At 43.3% G+C, this 18,781-nt stretch overlaps 1 protein-coding gene across 11 annotated transcripts in view; it reads left to right on the top strand.

Annotated features, from left to right (window-relative positions):
- KDM2B (lysine demethylase 2B) overlaps nt 1-18,781 on the top strand; it is a 101,144-nt gene that overhangs the window by 8,190 nt on the left and 74,173 nt on the right. For 10 of the 11 annotated variants that reach the window (XM_082773841.1, XM_082773851.1, XM_082773848.1 and 7 more), the window contains exons 4-6: nt 2,240-2,286; nt 10,375-10,553; nt 13,372-13,478. In XM_082773841.1, coding sequence (XP_082629967.1) covers nt 2,240-2,286; nt 10,375-10,553; nt 13,372-13,478 — 333 coding nt within the window. Of the gene's footprint in view, nt 1-2,239; nt 2,287-10,374; nt 10,554-13,371; nt 13,479-18,542; nt 18,620-18,781 lie in introns of those variants that run through there. The other variant, XM_082773844.1, reaches the window with a different exon arrangement.

Raw genomic sequence — 18,781 nt, forward strand, 5'->3', positions numbered from 1 at the left:
TGTACATGGAGAAGTGGGTAATTTTGCTTCTGAACCTCAAGGCTACAGTTTCTCCCACAGCTTCAGGTAGGTGTAATTGTTTCTGGTTGCTTTAAGTCAGTGGGTAGTTTGCCATATTGCATTGTTCTACCCCAAATGGTATACTTTGGCATAAAGTCAAGGCACCCTGCTATACTACTCTTCACAACTATTTTTTTGACATGAAATCTTTGGAAGCATTTACAGGCTTTTTTACATGAGATTAATTTGCCTGAACCTTGCATAACAGTGAGAAGCAAATATCTGCTCAGTTCTGCCTTGTTGGTGATTTGGATTTATGTGCGGAAAAACAAATGAGCTAATACTTACCGATTAGTATAGGACTGGTGACAGTCAAAAAAAAAATAGTCTGCCATTACAGAGCAGTAGCAAAGCAGCCCTAATTGTATAATAGTGAGTGTGGCAGTTATGCTGAGCGAGTCTGGAGATGAAGTAGTACAGTCATTTGTGGTCTCAGCAGCCAGCAGAATTGGTTTGAGTCAAAGCTGGACCTCCCAAGGTAACCCAGCTACAAAATGGGTTCTTGTACTTGAAACCTGCTGTGTTCAAGCCTGAAATCCTTCCCTTGGTGTTCCTTTTCTCTAAAGTATGATACATCCTGAGACTGCAGAGGAAAAAACAAGGATATGCCAGGTGTGCTCTCCAAAGAGCTAAACAAGTAATTTTACTGTTAGGGAGGATTGTATTCTTCCAGTCTGGGTAAAGTTTATTGTCAGCTGCCGCTGGAGCTCTCAGAGTAGATTTGTTTGTATGCATCTGGGGTTGTTCTCTCTTTTGGTTCTTGAATTTTATTTTGATTTCTACAGATGTGAAAAAGATTGCCCATCTATGCATCTGACATAAAATAAAGGCAAGCTTCGGTATTTGAACATAAACCTGGCATATTCATATTGCCTCCAAATAGTTCCTTCTTCCCCTACCTCTGCCTTCCTAGTGCTTGGATAAAAAGATGAGCCCTGAGTGAACCCTGAAGGTCAGTGGATTCAGGCTGTTTCCTTCTGGCAAGGGAGTGAATTCCAAAGCTGGGGGGCTCTCGCAGCTAAATGCAAAGATGTGAGGGTTGGCAGAGACCTAACAAAAGATATTGTCCATCCTCTGTATCCCACTAGAGGAAGGTGATAAGGGTAAAAGTAAGTGAACAAACAAGATCTGGCAAATAGTTCTCAAGGTGCATGCATGACACTAAGCGTATATTTTACCTTTACCTTTCAGTGTTTTCTTAGTAGTAAAAACTCTAAATAAAAGCTTGCACATAGGCTCTATAATTCTGATTTCTAACTGAATTGTACTGGAAGTACTTGATACTAGAAGCAAGCTGTTTATCTTCCACCCACGGCAGCAGGGCAGAGCACCTAGCTGGCACTTCCCACAGCGCTGTTTCTCATTACAATTCCTTCCTCAGCTTTTGTGTTATGTGAAGTTTGAAGTACCCTCATTAAGATGAAGTCAATCAACTTTAAAACCCCACTACTGTTTTTGTATTCTTTTTCCATTCAGTCTATGGGTTGCAGACTTCTACTCTCGTCCTGACACTTAAAATTCACTCACTTGATGTACATGAAACTCTAAGACATTGCCTGTGTTAGAAGTGATCATATAATATCAATGAACCAATTATGTTTCCATTTAATTTAGCTCTGAATTAGCCCCAGCTGAATAGAACAGCAACTTCCCTACCCAACAAATACAGCTGAGCTGTCTTCTGTCAGGAGAGGAGGTTTGGAATAGTCATTAAAACAAAGGCTTCAGTTCATTATTTTCGATGCCTTACTATGATGATGTGACTTTAAACAAATTGGTTTACCCTTCCATGCCTCAGTTTGTGTCCGCTGGCAGACTTAAGGAATATATTTGAGGCATGGTGAGTTGCCTAGCAGAAACGAGTCATAAAGGTTTGGGATTTCATTGAAATCACCCCAACCCCTTCCCATTTATCTCACTCCAGTGCTGCCAGTGTGCTTGAAAAGACACCTCTCCTCATTCGTTATGAGTAGGGAAACTTTCATACGTTTGCCAGTGCAAGGATGTTGTGTGCCTTTAGAACTTGCACTGTCCATGCTTCAGTGAGGCCTTGCTTGATTCCACCTACTGCATAATGGACAAAGAACACTATACATTTATTTCTCTTTTATTATGGTAACAAATGTGTAACCATACTTATCCTGACAGTATTTAACATTGCTTTCTTTGCTAATTACAGAATGCCTGACCCGGATTTCACCGTCAGAGATGTGAAGCTATTAGTGGGTAAGTTATTTTGAATGCACTGGATTAACTCTATACAGAGCAGAATTGCTTTGAAATACTTGCCCAGTTGTGTTTGTAGACATTTGTGATAACTTTTGGAATCTGGAAGAAGGCACGGAGAAGCAATTTGTAAATTAAAAAGGCTGGGGAAACCCTAATTAGTAGTTGTGCTGACCACGCTCTGATCTCATGCTGGATAATTGGCCATCTGAAGGAGAGTGAATGCTTTTGCTCTTCTTAACAGGTGTCCTAAATATACTTTTGTGATCTTGGAAAGCAGCAGTTGCATTGATCGAATTCCTTTTTTTGAATCTGGTGTAGAGCATCTGTTTGTAAAAGGTCTGATGGGAGCCCCATCACCTTTTGCTTGTTCTCTCCTCAGACTTTATCAGTGTCAGGCCAGGTCAGCGCGTGGAGGAAGGGTTGCTGAGAGACTGAGCACAAAGCTTTGCAAACTGTCTGTCTTTGATAAGACACAAAACAGAGGAGTGGTGACTGCAATCATCAAACGTTTCCTAGCAATTTTGGCAAAAGAAAAAAATTTAAGGAAAGCTATATTTTGAGTAGGAGATTACACAGTATGTTTCTCTGAAATCTCCTTTTACTTAAGATGGATGTGTTATTTATGCTTGCTCTGGAATCATTACAGAAAAGTGATGCTGCACTCTGCTAAGTCATCACCGTGAAGCTAGCTGAGCTCTGGAGTTGTTAGCTGCAGTCCTTCAGAGACATTTAACTGCATTTTTGTTACCTAGAATTTATTGTTATTTGCTTCCATTTTAACAGGAGGTAGTCTTTTAAACTAGTCCAGTTACTGCATTCTGAAAGAAGAATTTTTGAAAATTACTCTTGAGTTTAATAATCAATAGGGATATTGAGTCTGGGAAAGCTGTAGTTAAGAAAAACAAAGGAGAGGAACTTCTGGCTGGGGTTATCTGTGGAAGAGAGGTTATCTCCAATAACCTTCCTTCACAAACAAAACTTGGCAATGTTGCTTAATTTATGGTCATTTTATAGGGCCTGGAAAATACCTCTCTGGGAGAAAATGTCAAAGTGATGTGGGAAGTGCTTATTTAGTAGCATTTCTGTTGGTCAATCTGCAGTTAAATTAGGAAATAACACGAGGGTATCGGAAGTTCTAACTTTTATGGCTTTTCTAAATACCTGCGTGTGCACGTTTGTAGATACTGAATGCCTCTTCTTGCTGTGGGAAAGCCTGGTGCATGGCCCTCGTATGCAATTTTCTGTGGATTTGCTCCATAGCTGATAAGCTGCCATTTCTGTTTCTGAAACTGCCGGAGCTGAGGCTCTGAGATGTTTTGGAACGGCGTCGTGTTGCATAACAGCGCTGTTTTTCCTGTGTAACAGTCAAAGTGTGGGAGTTGCATTTCCTCAAGATTGATGTCCCCTGAAATATTAGGGGGTGGAGATTCCTGTGTACATGGCCAGCAAAGCAGGAGGATATTTATAAATAAAATTAGATTTATGAAACAATGGAGCAGAAATAACAATCATAATTAACTTTTAGATTAAATTAAATGTAACAGTGTGCTGTTTCTCACAGCTGGTTCAGCAATCCATCCGTATGGTCTGGGCCAGATACTGCACGTCATTCTTTTTTTTTTGTACTGTGTTTGGACAAACTCCATTTGGAGTCATTGTACTGAGCCTGTAATTTGGGCCATAACATTGTCACCTGCTGGTTTTTATATTTTGAATACAGTTGATGACTTCTGGCATCACAGGTGGAAACTTCTGTTTGTTTGTGTTTTTGTTTTTTTTTTAAAGTCTAAAATATTTGGGGAATTGACTCTAAGTTATACCTTAAAAAAAAAAAAAAAAGGTTATTATGGGTTATCATCAGTCACTGTGGAGTTTGTGCTATATGCAACTGTCACATTGAGACTGAGAGCAAATGGGTGCAATTCCCATCTCTAATTTCTGGATTATGTACTAATGACTTCAGGAAACACTGGTGAACAACCTTCATAGTGCGTATCATTGACCCTTTTTTCCCCCCTACTTTTACCTTAATATATGTGTTGCACTCACCTTGTAATGTTCAAGTAAAGCAGGTGAAAAATTCTTTAATATCTCCCGTGACCATTGCTGCGTTTTTGGCAGACTCCTCAGATATGGACCACCAGGTGGCTGTGTTTCCGAAATACAGGGTTTTCAAAAGTTTTTCAAAGCCTTGCTGAACCTGGAAGTGGAATTTATGTTTTGCAAATGTGGAGTGATCATAGCTGTGTTTGAATGTGTGGGAGTTGATGGAGAACATAGCTTGAAGAATGTTGTGTTCTGCGTAAACTTGTTAGTGTTTATTTTTAAGTGCTCATCATAATAGTATGCTGCTGCTATTTCAACTTATCCTTTGTTCTCTTTTCTTCTTAGAATCGGGTAAGTACATTTGCTACAGAACCTATTAAAGAGGTGGTGGTTTTTTTGTTTGTTTGTTTTTTTTCAAAGCACAAATTCCAGAGGAAGGTACTGAGCTTTTGGTCTCAACTTTTTTTCCTCAAATCTCACAATAATCACATTATGAATAGAAAGTATCAGCTTGGGCACCTGTAAGTCACAAGGACTTATGACATTTGGTAGCCTAGATTCTTAAATTTCACTTTGAAAACTCTAGTCTGTAGCAATAACAGGGAGGAAGAACAATAGTGATTTTTCTTTTGTTTGCTCTTTGTATTTAATTGAGCACAGGTGTCCTCTTTTAAATTTAATCAGACTTCCAAAGAAACTACCATTACTTGTTGGCATTTTGTTTTGGTTTACTTTCATTGTTTAAAAATGCGGATACCAGCTGTTACTTAGTTTGATAATGTTTATGACCAGTGTGTTAGCACCCATGTATAGTGTGCACAGACAAAACACTCTTCCTGTACAGTAGCTTTGCTTTAAAGAACAAACACTTGAAACTGCACAGTTGGGATAATAGTTACAACGAGACACCTACCTGATATGAAAATTATCCAGCGTATTCTCGCAACCTGAAACAATGGACTCGTTTCAGCTGTTGGAATTTGTCTCATCTGTGAAACGGCTTTGAGCCAAGAACACAAAGGGAGAAGAGCAAAGGAATTACTGGCCTACTTGGGGACTTGAGACAACCCTTGAAAGAAGGAGACCTCTGTTGTAATTTAATAACAACTAGGCTTTATAATTTAGTTTTCTAAGGTAGATCTGATTACCAGTTCTGAAGAACATAATGTCGTTATCTCTTCACAAGTTGACTTAAAATTTGACAGTTGTTGGCCCTCCTAACATCTCCTTAAACATGTACCCCATCTGTACTAAATGTTTGAGTGTTATTGTGCAGTCTTGTTTTCACTCTTGGCATGCCATGCTGCTGTATTGTGATGCTAGTAAATGCACGGGGCTACTTAAAGAACAAGTGCACAGCAGTATCTAGTTAAGTATTTTTACTTTATTCCAAAAATCTTGCACACTTGCAGTTGTTTTTAGATCTGCATTGTATCTTCATGTCCTTTTGTATTTGAGACTTTGTGCCTTTCTTTTTCTTCCTTTCATAGTCTCCTACTCCCTTGTTTAAAAGGCTTCTAGAAGTTCAGAGAACTTAACGTTGTGGTGCTAGGCTGGAGCAGACCCCTTGTAGGCGTAGCTTTGTGTGCCAGAATCTCCCCTCGTCTCCAAAGCTGGGCTTGCAATCCAGGCTACTGACAAAAGGGGTGATTTCAACACATGCTGAGGATTTTAAGCAGGGGGGAAGACTTTCAGTTATTGTGATCCCTGAGCTGAAGAGGTTAAAGTTGTGACCACAGCGGTCACTTCTGTAGGATCAGCAGCATTGTTGTGTGGAATTCACCGTGCACAGCCAGGCATTGTGTCAGTGGGAGCAGTGCAAGTACAGGACTTAGGCTGTTCATGGGGTGGTCTAACAACTCACAAGCTTTTTTTTTATTTAACTCACTAAGAGTTTATTAATAGAATTTAAAAAATAAGTATGGTAGTAGCAAAGAACGTGCTATCAGTCATGAATTTTGCTATTAAAATCTGGCGTAGACTGAAGTGGGCCATAATGCTTATGTGGATGGAAGATGTTTGGTTCCCTTCATTTAGTTGCTTTGTTCTCCTCACAAGCTGTGGTGAAAAGCTTTGGAACTTTTAACTTGTATAAGGATCCAAGGAAAGCAGCAAAGCTCTTAATTGTGATAAAAATTTGTGCGAGATTTTCTGGAGATAGAAACTTGTCCCTTCAATTCCTGTGCTGTGCCCCTGCCAGACCATCACGTTGTCAGCCAGGCCAGCATCTAGCTTCTGCTGCTGCTGCCCAGCATGTGCCCTGGTACAGCATCTCTATCCCCTGTGCTGCCCGTTGGCACCGCATCTAACAACACATTTTTTTGGCCTTGCCAATTAAACAGCTCTAAATTGGTGTCCTGTGCTTCTCTTCCTTCACTCCCTACTTGCTGGCCTGGGCTTTGCTCTTTCTTGCAGTGAGCCTCACAAAGCTGAACCGGTAGAAACCTAACCCAGCTGTCCTCCTCCCTCACGGAGATGGGGAGGAACTTCCTATTTTTCTTCTTTTTTCCTCTGGTTTAGCTCCTGTCACTAACTGGTGCCGGGCTAAAACACAATGGGTGCAGCCACCTGCCTCGGTGGGGAGCATCCCCCGAGTGCCTGCAGTGAGCCTTGATCCCCAGACTTCTGGGCAGTAGAATAAACAAGAAGATGGCATTTGATGCTCCCTTCCTATGTTTTTTTTTAATTGTTGTTGTTCTTAGAAATAAAAGTGAAATATTATAACACTGGCCTATGTTTAGCATGTCCGCTGACTTGCCATTTTGGAAGTCAAACTGTCTCTATTTTTAGAGCCGAGCTTCCTGTTTGATCTCCCTTTAAGGTTGTCCTTTGCCTAACACAGTAAACCTCTCTTTATACAGAGAGAAAAATGTCAGCTAAACTGGGATAGTTTTGCTAAAAACAGTCCTGTTTGTGTCCAGATATAAACAGCAGTAAATCCACTTTGAACGAATGTTAGAATAAAAATTAAATCTCTAAAGTGTGGTGTCCTGAGCCCTCACGGGGTGCGCTGGGTGGGAGGACTGAGCTGGGGGCGCAGGGCAGCCACGTGCAGGCCTCTGAGCTGGACCCTTATTTCCCTTTGTTCTTCTGTGCCCTCTGGTGGATCTCAGAGCTGTGGTACGTGTTTCTTTTAACTTAAATTGTGTTTATGCTGGCTCTGAAACGTGGCGAAGGCCGTTAATAGCTCCATTTGAGCAAGGGCTCCCTGCTCAGCTTCCCATCCCTCCCGAGCTAGTAAAGCTTTCAGATTTCCTAGGGCTCTGTCCCTTATTGTTCAAGTTTGGCTCCTGGTTGTAGACAGCAAAGGGCATCCCTTAATCAATTCTATCACGAAGGGTTAAAATAATTGATGAAACCTACTTCTAGAGTAGCTCTGCCCAATTGATTTTACTTCCCAGCTTGCACCTCTGCAACAGACTCTTCCTGCTTTTGTCTGTGCCTCTTGTCAAAGATGGCACCTAGCTTGTCTCTTGGTTACTGGCTGTGATCCTTTGGGATTCACTTGTGCTTGATGAGTAAGCTGCTTCAGGGGAGGGAGATGTTTCTTCTTTAGGCAGCAAATCCACTCTAGTGAACCCTGGCATCGCCACTTCAACTCTGAGTCACATCAGCTGCAGCAGAGGAACTGCCACCCCTTAATCCCACACCATCCAGACCCTCCACAGCCAAGAAAAACCCTGGAGAGCCAAGGATGGGGCTGGTGATGTGCTGGAGCTTTCCATGGCAGCAGCAAGAGGTGCCCTTTACTAGCTGCAGATCCGTGTGCGTGTGCTGAGGCGAGGAATACAGCCCCTGTGAGGGCAAGAGGCTGCCAGGGTCACTGAGCTGCTGGGACTCCATGGGCAGCATCAGGCTTGGTGTAGTCAGGATATCTGGGAAATGGCTAACAGGGATGGTGCATCATGTAAAATGCGTGCAGACTGTCGGAAAGCCAGCCTGAACTGAGATCTCACAGCCTCTGTGTGCTCCTTTCCCTCGTTCTTCACCTGCCTCCCCTTCTGGATGATATTTAACCTTCTCCTAGGGGTAGGAAATAGAAGAAATAGAAACGTCTGAATATTTTCAGGAGAGAAAAAGCTGGCGGTAAGCCAGAACTGCTGGGAAGTGGGCAGTGAGCATGAGGTTGTTAACCTGTAATTACAGGTCTCAGATTTTGCAAGCGGTGCTCCAGGACTCATTATGCATGGGCTTGTTTGATAGTACTGTGGCTTAAGAGAAAAACATCCCCTCAAATTGCTCTTTAATTTGGAAGTCAAGAGACTTCCAATTCAAACCTTAGCTCTTCTGCTTGTAATTGATAATCGGGCACGTTTAACAAACCTGTTATTGAACTGGGCCCCGTATTTTTAATTCATCAGGTAACTGCTGATTTTTCTTTCAGAAAGTATAATTGAGAGGCTGCACAAGGTCGTCTCCAGCAAGGCTAAGATCAAACCTACACTGTACTATGGCAGATCCCAGACTCACAGCCCTTCAAATACAATTTTTCAGTACCAGTGTGCTTAACCCCTCTGGGCTGTAGCCCCTGCTTTAATCCCCTAGCCATGGAAGCGAGAAATCAGGCTGTCTAATTCCAGGACTGTTTAACAGGGCTTTGCTGCAGTTGGTAATTTGTTGAGTAGAAAACAGACTTTCTCCCTAGGTAGTAAAGCTTAAAAAGTTAAAACAAACAAACAAACAAACAAAACCCAACCAACAAACAAAAGCTAGATTTAATGTGCCTTGTTTCAAGCACAATACCGAATGTAAGGATTCTTCTGCTTTTTCAGACATAACAGAACTTTCTCCCCATCCTGCCTCAAGGTGGCAACACTAGGTACAGTCCTGAGCTCAGACCGAGGAATCAGCTCCTGTTGCAGCGGTGTTGCAGCACAGTTTGAGTGACAGGCCAGTGGGGCTCTTCCAGATTTACGCTGTATATATATATATTTTGATTACAAAGCTTTATGGTCTTGAGTTCCTTTCCAGAATCGTTATCACATCTGTCACTGTCATTGCTATCAGTGGCTAAGGATGGTTAATGGAGTGATGAAATCCAAGCTATCATTCTTGCTGAAATACTGTTCCCATGCACACAATAGGCCAGGTGCTGTAACTGTTAATAATTCCCTCTGACGGCATAATGTAGCTCCCCCAATTTTGTTTTAACATTATTTATTTAGAGTTATTTCTTCAGCAATGAAAATTGGTTTGGAGTGATTTTTTTTTGGAAGTGTCGGGAGTTTGTTTGCTGGAATCCTCTCCTGGAACTGAGGTGGGTCTCTCACAGGCTGCCGTTTGCTCACACGTGAATGAACTGCTAGTTAAGATAATGAAATTTCTGGGAGAGGTGAAACCTTCCAGTTGGCCAAAGAGAAGATTGTGGATTAATCTGTGTAAAGCTGAAGGCTCGCCTAAAACTGCTGTTCAACATTCTGGTGCTAATGAGGCTTGTCTGTCTGCCACTCGAGAAGCTGGAAGGATGTCCTGTAGTTCTTGGTTGGAGATCCAAAGTGGGGGCTCCCTCATGCAAGGCATTTACTGCTTTCAACTCCACCACCACCAACTGGAATCGAGAATATTCGGCAATCTGTATGAGGTGTTCAGCAGTTGATAGCATCCAGTTATGCAAGGTAGTTTGCTCTTTATGGATAATTTTTGTACATGAGCAAAAGCATCTTGAGAGGCATATGGATGTTTAGAAAATTGCAGAGTATGATTTGGAGAGCTGTTTGTCTTGCATGCCCCCTGCTACCATTTTATATCAGTTCTTCATAGATTTTAATGTACTTCTGCTTGTGCCATCTATGTAAAGGAGGGAACTACTCTCTCCACCTTTCTGAAGTAGACTCACAGGTGACTTGCTCAGTGTCATACTCGGCACGCAGCCCGGTTCCAGGTTAGTTCCCTGCTGACCGTTTGAGCCGCTCAGGACTCGTGGAGGGTCTGATGCTGGTCTCTTGTCCTCTAATAGCAGTTTCCCTGCAGTTGTTGAGAATTTACCCATTGAAAGCGAAGCAAAGACAAATGTTCAGGAGTGTTTCTGTCCGTTTGCAGGAAGCCGACGGATAGTGGATGTGATGGATGTGAACACACAGAAAGGTGTTGAAATGAGCATGTCTCAATTTGTGAGGTACTACGAAACACCCGAGGCCCAGCGTGAAAAACTCTACAACGTCATCAGCCTGGAGTTCAGTCACACGAAGCTGGAGAACATCGTCAAGCGCCCCAATGTGGTAAGGGATCCTGTGGGGACAGTGTTTGTTTTCAGCTTCTTCCCAGTCACCAGTTGCTTTGTGAGAAATAAAGCGTGGAGTTGTGGGATGAGCACTTGAGACAAAGTGAGATGAAGCACCTGCAACTCTTGCCCATTCAGGATCGCGCTTTTACCTAATAGAAAGCCGGTCTCCTTGACAGTGGAACTTAAATTACATGAATTAGGTACCTGGTGAGCTCTTAATCATGCAATTTGTACAGATATGCAGTTCTTCTGGAGGTATTTAGGGGGAATTGCAAAATTAAATACCTGTCTGTTGTCTTTGGTGTTCATGTGTAAAGGTAGCCTAATCCAAAATAACAGTAGAACTTTTTTTTTTTTTTTTTTTTTTTTAAATTCCTAGCTTTATATTTTACATTTATTTGTGTGCATTTTAGAAAGGTGGAGGGCTCTTGTGACTTTATTACCCGATGGAGTCACCGGCAGTGACACCATGATCTTTATTAATAAGATCATTTCATTTATCACTAAAACATGGCCATGTGTGGGTGAGGATGAGAGTGTCAGCTCAGTAGTACACAGTGATGCAGCGGAGGAATTGGCGTTGGAGGTTTCAAAGTGTCTTCTCAGGACACTTGGCAGAGAATTTGGATATCAGTCCTGGTTGTTCAGAGGACAAAGGAACTTCTCAAAGCAGAATGAGTGCTGCTCCTTCCCTTTCAGTCTGCTCCTAGTACTAGACGATCAAGGTGCTGCTGGGTTTGAAACTTTAGCTCTATGATGTTTTTTTTTTCAAACACTTTTCTCATTTCTAAATGCTGTTCTAGTTACACCAGCAGGTTTTTTTCACTGGGGACATCTCTTGCCTATGCAAACAGTATAAACACCACACTTGTGCCTGAACAAGTCAAAAATAGATGGCAGCTTTAATCACTGATTTCTGGATATAATTCTGAAGTAGGCTTTTGTGTTCTGTTACGCACATATCACAACTTGAATATTAAGCACATATTTAGAAGTTTGGGCAGGTTTTTGTTGTCATTCAGACACCAGCAGGCAGTTTGGAGGTGCTCTGGGGAGTTTATGGTGTTGAGCTGATCCTAGTTTTTCCAAGCACATCATGCTCACTGAGCTTTTAGAACATCTGTGTACATTTCCTGAGTGTTCAGGACTGAAAAATGCAGTTAGGTAGCTGTTACCCCGTGGAAATGAATATCTCATGTCTATTTAATATGGCCTGAGTGCACAGTGCTTTGTAAAAGCAGCAATATTTGGATCTTGCATCTCTGTTAGGTATTGAAGTGAGGGATAGAAGAGAGGGTGCTGGGGGCTGTGAGAAGCTCAGTACACCAAGTCAGATACTAACCAAATACTACCTTGGTAGGAGTGGATCCCTTGAATGCTGCAGGGCTCTTTCAGCCCACATACGGCAGAAATACTTGATTCATGTTCCCTATTGTGTAAAGGACTGTGGGCTGCAGTTCAGGATGTGGGAATTACTTCAGAATCTGGGCAGTAACCATCAATTTTGTTTTCACGTACAGCCGTGATATTAATGGAATTGGTACTACTTCCACTGGCAGCACGATCTCCCCTTGCCTCTTCACAAAGTACTGTCTGTTATCAGCAGGACCAGGTGCAGATGGACAAATAGCTGAAAGCCAACTCCAGCCTGCAGGAATTTACCACGCTGGCTGCAGTATCATGAAAATGCTCTGGGGATACAAGCTGTTGGGCTGGCTCTTACAAACAGCATTCTTGTGATACTTTGGGCCTTTTAAAAGACCAAGCAGTCAGGATGCTAAGTCAGGTGCTGCCCATGACTGAATTAGACCTCTCAGTTCTTGCTGCACACAGGCAGAGGACGGCTTTGTGACCAACACCTAGGATAGGACTTGCATCCTTGTTGACCCACACAGGGAGATTCATTCGCTCACCTGAAGTTTTGGAGCTGGCTCAGGATGTGCAGCCACGCTGTGGCCAAATGCAGCACTGCACCTGCCTGGCCGGACTTCCCTACTTCACTCGAGTTTCCCGTTTTGAAACCTGCACATGTGATCCACTTGCATAATCAGAAGGGAGTGTTATGGATACCTAGCACAGGCTCCATCGTTAAACAGACCAAAGAATGAGTCATGGGCTTGTCCTTGCTGTGGTTGCGATGGACAGAGCGAGCAGTTCGTGCTCTGGCATCCAAAGGAGATTTGTTTCAATGTCCCTGAACAATCTTCAGTTTCCATCTCCTCTTCATCTTGCTGGCAATATCTTTCTCACTGCTCAGCATTCACTGTTTTCCTTCCTAAAAGTCTGGCTCTTGGACAAGAACTTTGATGAATTTTATTCCAAGGTAGAACAATGAAGGAGGTGCATGGTAGGCGATAAGGTAATTACCCAAATCAGAACGTCCAAAACAATGGGGTTAATAATCCTTGAAATGTAAGGCATCAGAGTAATGTAATCTCTTTTCTGTTTATATTTTAATGTTCATAAATGCAGTTTCTAGGATACTGGCTACAAAAATGTATTTGAAAACAGACAACAGGTGATGCTGAAAGAGGTTATGATGCTCACAGGTGCCCAGAGGCCAGACTTAACACCCAGTTAGATCGGTGGTAAAGCCCTCCTTAATCTAGGCTGCACAGGGCTGAGTTGCAGGGATGAAGTGCTGCTCCCAAACAAGTTGGGTCCCAAGGACTCTCACTGCAACAGTGAGGTTCTCACTGTCTGTGAACATGTCAGCTGCTGATCTGCTGCTGTTGCTGTTAGAGTTTTAGCCAACAGGAGTAAATCCTACCATGTGCTCAGTGACTAACACTTGATTTTGGTGACGCTTTCAGGTGGACTTAGTTGACTGGGTGGATAATATGTGGCCGCAGCATTTGAAGGAGAGACAGACGGATGCTACCAATGCCATTTCAGAGATGAAATACCCCAAAGTGAAAAAGTAAGTTTTTTTAAGTCTTTGAAATACTTTCCTCTTGACCTCCTTGTTTAATTCCTTTTGAACTTAAAAGCTGGTAGGAGAGGAAATAATGATTTATTTATTTTTTTCAGTGAGCAGGAAGGGGGATTGATATGGTTGACCTGCTTGAGCTGTGTAATACTGATAGACTGCTCCAAGCTTTGAAGGAGAACAATTTTGTATTTGAGAACTTTATAATGGATACATCATGTTCTTAAAGCCTGTGGTGAAGTTCTTTAGGAACAGAATATTCTATTTTTTCCTCTGTATTAATGTTAAAAGTTCTCAACACGTTTTAATCTAAATATTTTTAATTGAGAAGCAATCTAAGGTTTTAACACATTTTTAACCAAGTCACTTCAAAAAGTGCCTTTATTTCTTTATTTCTCAGTTTTGAGCAATTGTTCGGAAATGGCAGGCTATCTCTGATCTGAAATAATATTGATGTGAGGGGTGGTCAAACACTGCAACAGGCTTCCTAGTGAGGTGGTTGGTGCCCCATGTCTGTCAGTGTTCAAGAGGCCTTTGGATAATGCCCTTAATGGTATGCTTTAGCTTTTCTTTAGCCCTAAGGTGGCCTGGCAGATGTACAGGATGATCTACAAAGGTCCCTTCCAACTGAATTGTTACGTTTTATTCTCTAAAAGTGCTCCCTAAAGATATCATTTCACAAGATACAGATGTGCCATACAATTCGCACAACATAATTCAAAGTCCTTCCTCTGTGGACTGGGTTCAGATCCTTCCCAGGTTCTAAATTACTAATGGCTGAAAAGTTATTAGCTGAGAGATGTTTCGCAAAACGACCTTGCAGTCCATTTTTAATAGGCGTGGATCTCCCCCCAGCTTTGTCACTGCCATTCATAGGGTTGTAGGGGAAGTAGGGGTTGCTGCTAATAATGTAATAGCTGTTGACCTGTATGGCCAATGAACAGCATTTAATCCTGGAAGCCCTAAGCTGCCTTCAGTGCTGTTTCTGGTTTAGACGCATTTTCTATTGGCCAGACCTAATGCTGGCAGCATCCCAGGCTCTGTTGTTGAACCGACCTCTCGTGTTTTGCAAACCGCTTAGAACTGTTTCCAAACTGTAATGTCTAAAATAGATTGATACCAACATATACAAAAGAGTGTGCAGTCACAAAGTGATACGCAGCATTTAGTCTCTTACTCTAAAAATACATGTTCTGGAAGGTGCAGGTCTCCATAACAGAAGGGGCTTTGTGGCAAGGACTGGAGGGAAGCCCTGTCCTGCAATGTGCTCAGCACCACTGATTTTGGTGGAAGTCAAAGCTGCTCTATCCTGAAAAAGTACACTGCTTGTTAGGGTAACCAGATAGGGATAGGAGTGCCAAATTTCATGCGTGCATTTAGAAATGTCCTAAGTGACTTGCCTAAGGTCACACGATCAGTCAGTGTCAGAGCAGAAATAGAACCCAGGCAACTTGCTTCCCAAGTGGTTAGTCTACTAAATAACATGCTTTGTTTATAATAAGCTAAAACTAAGAAACAAAATCATGATTTGGGGCTTCAGGATTCCTGGATTGTACAAGGTAAGAAATGAGGAAAACTGTCCCTTTCCTAGTACAGGCATTCTCCAGATGCTGAAAAAAAAATGCAGCAAGTAAACAAAACAAGGCAGAAATGCTTTAAAGGATAAGGTAACAACATGACTAACAGAATTTAGCAGAAAAAGCAGAGTATATTCTTGCAGTTCACTACTTGCATCATGAAATGCCAGATGGTAGGTTTCAAAGAGGGATTTTAGAGAAGTAGCAATTCAACAGATTCTGACATGGAGCTTTTCCCATTTGTGGGGGATGGCCTAGTAGAAAGGAAGGGATGGCTGATAAAGAAGCAGACACATAGCCATTGAGGTTGCTGTCAACTGGCAAAGTGAAGGTGGAGGTTGACAGCTTGATAAACTAGTAGATGTGATAGGTAAAGGGAAGCTAATCAGTGAAAGACTGAGTGCTTGAAAGGTGAAAACAGTTTGTTGTGGGTAAAAGGAGTTACTGTGCGTGAGGATTAAAGGCAAGGGTGATGCAGCTGGAGTGAGGGTGTATGAGGATGATGCTAGATGACGATTACTAGCATCATCTAGCAGAAAGGCTAGAGAGATGATTTCCAGCACTGGTGGCACAAAACTCTCATTGGTTTGAAGAAGCATTAAAGATAAAATTAAAAACAAACATTGATAGCCCAGGAACATGAGAGAAGTTGTCCTGGATCGGGACAAAGATGCTTGGTGCTCAGTAACCTCCCTGCTGCTGCATGCTGTCGTAGCTGCTCTGAGAGAAGTGTGAGAACAGTGTGAGCATAAAATGGTGCTGCCCTTCAGTAGACTTCTGAACTTCCACTGTGTGCAGTTCAGGCAGGGCCTTTCTGAGGTGGAAGTGGTTTCTGTGTGCTCAGTTACTCAAGAGATTTCTCTTCCATGAACTTGCCCAGTTTAAATATGAACTCCTCCAGAGATTAGCTTTCTCCATCCCTGGGAATTCAGATTGACCCTTTTCTGTATGGATACCAGTCCCAACTATTGCTGGGAGTACCCAGAGGGCACGAGCCCTTATTAAAGAGATTGTGTTCAATCATGGAGCTAAATGTCAGTGCTGTCACTCGCTTCATGTGACCCATTCTTTTTCTGTGAATCACCGATATTCATATTCTTTAATACGGACTGTTGTTGCTTAGGAATCGGATTGTTTTATTTCATTCTTGTTTTAAGCGTGCTCATAATACCGGGAGTTTGCAGTATGCGATACCCACCATTAACGTGTTCCCTACAAACAAAAAGCACTCCAGCGAGCGCGTTGCGGTTTTGCAGACACAGATGGCATTACCAGACACAAATGTCTGTCTTGGCTCCTGCACGTCGAGTTCCGTGCTGGGAGTGAAGTTAGAGAACGCTCCATCTGCTGCGCTGCTTCAGTTACTAGGAGCACTACAAGCGCTGGAGACCGCCCTGGCTTTCACTTGGACTTGCACCATTAACTTGAAAAATAAATAAATAAAAAATCAGGGTAATAAGGTTATACTTCTATCTGTAAGTAAATGACTACTTTCCTAACGAGAGCCTTAGAGGACTGAATTAAGTGCGGCAAGAGTTTATGTCGAAAATATGTAAAACTTTCAAAGTACTACCTCTTAAGCAATAAGACAACAGGAGAAATCAGGGGGCTGGCCAGCTGAGACTGCAATGTGACAAACTTCAAACTGATAGAAGTTGGCATTGCCCCTGAAAAAAACAGTCCTGTGCCCACATTGTCCCATCCTCATCACTAGAACATGTCATTGTGCAGCTGCAAAGTAAACTGGACTGGGGACTGGTCTGGCTGAAAACTGACTCAGAAATAAAGAAAAATTGGTTAGTTTTCAGGCCATCCTAACCACCACATGGCTGCATAAATGCTTGTGCCAACTGGAGAGCAGTGCAGAAGTGTGAAAAAATCATAGCAGTGGGATCGTGGTCAAAGCCCTTCTGCAGCTTGCGCGAGGTGCAGGACCATGAGAGAGATGTTGGGGAGCAGAGAGCTGCTCAGTGCTGCTGAGATGAGGAAGCCTGTTTGCACAGCAGCTGCAGTCAAATAGCAACTGTGCCAGGACACCACAGCTATAGAAACAGTAACAGGCATTTCTGAAAACTTGATAAAGTTCGCACTGGGGAGCAAATGAGGATGAAACCCTCAGTCCCTGCAGCATGCTTTTTGCCTTCAGAATTCTTCCTATTAAAATACCGAAGCACTGCTGTAATAGGTCTTTTGTATCGCTGTTATCCTTCAATTAAGGATGGGCTATTTTACATGCAACATCCACCTGTTCACAGAAGGGTGCTGCTCTGATACTATATACTCTGTGTTAGCTGTTTCTTCCTCTGCCAGGCTGTTATTCACTCATCCATTCCTTTCTATTCATCTCTTTACTGAGCAGGAATGGATTTAAGCAGATGCTAAAATGCTTTTCAAACTGTGGTCTAGTTGGAAGCTGAGGGTGTGCCTCTGGAGACAGAAATTGCCCTTTGATTTGAGGGAGTTTGCAGGTCCTGCAGCGCAGCCTGGCACTGGTTTAAGCGTTTGTGATACTCACATGCACTTTGTGTGCCATTTTTGAATAGCTTTGGATAGAAAACTGCTCTACAGATGTAATTAAGGACAAGAAAATTGGGCCAGTAAGCACAAGTTCTCAGTCAAACTTTTTAAGCTAGCAAAGTAAATAGAATTTAATGTCTTCAAGTCATTGGATCCTCTTGGAGGATCAAGGAGCAAGTCCAGCTTGGAGGACTTGCAGTGTTACGTGTATAACTGAAATAAATGCTGGCGTTGAGAATTGCTTGTGGTGAAGCTGAAGCCGAGCAGCCATGTCACAAAGATGGAGAAATGAGTTGCATTTGCACAGGCACCAGAAGGCTGCTCCAGCTCCACGTGCTCACAGGGCAGCCAGGCCAGGTCTGCAGCAAAATGGCAGGTTTTGGTTCATCTCCTCGTGCCCGCCGCTGCCTCCTCAGAAATGTAAGCTTCCAATTAAGAGAGGCCTCTCAGATCTTAAAGTTCAAAGGTAACCTTCCCAGCATTAGCTGGACACGAGCTGTAGCGGCGAGGTTTGCAGGCAGCCTGAAATGGTAGCTGGGTGCAGTTCTGCTGTTCCTCTCTGCGGGCTGCTCGTGCCAAAATCTGATGGCTGGAATGTAAATAACTCCTTCCCTGCGAAGTCCCCGCATGCGGCAGGAGGCACGCGGGGATCGTGAGTGCTCCGGGGCTTGGTATTTCACCGGGGCTTGGGGTTTTTACTGACACCTTGGTTGGGAATGGGGTGAGGGTGGGATGAGGATGGTGCCACCGCTTCACAAAATCTCTGGTGCAGGCTGAGGTGAATGGCAGAAAATCGGCTTGCTCTTATCTGGGGTGTTGTTTTTGTCTGGCTGACTCAGATCGTAACCCCCCTCAGGGCAGGAACCGGCTCTTTTATGTGCTTTTTGAAGTGCCTGGCGCACGCACCCAGCTTAATGATTAGTTACTACTTCATCTTGATAGGTGCTGCTTCGCTCGCACCTCAGGCTGGAGGAGCGGCTCGCTGAGGGGGGAACGGGGCTGTGGGGCTTCGCTGGGCCCCGGGGAGAGCGGCCGCAGGTGGGTGCCCGCCATGAGGGGACACCAGGGCCCCCTTCCGTGAGGGGAAGCTGTGGCCGTGAGGTGAGGGGAGCCCGGGGCCATGAGGGGAGGCCGCGGCCATGAGGTGAGGGGAGGCAGGAGCCCTTTGGGCCTTCCCTGCTGAGGGGAGCCCCAGGCTGA

Source organism: Aythya marila, assembly GCF_965140915.1.
Source record: "Aythya marila genome assembly, chromosome: 17".
Taxonomy (NCBI): domain Eukaryota; kingdom Metazoa; phylum Chordata; class Aves; order Anseriformes; family Anatidae; genus Aythya; species Aythya marila.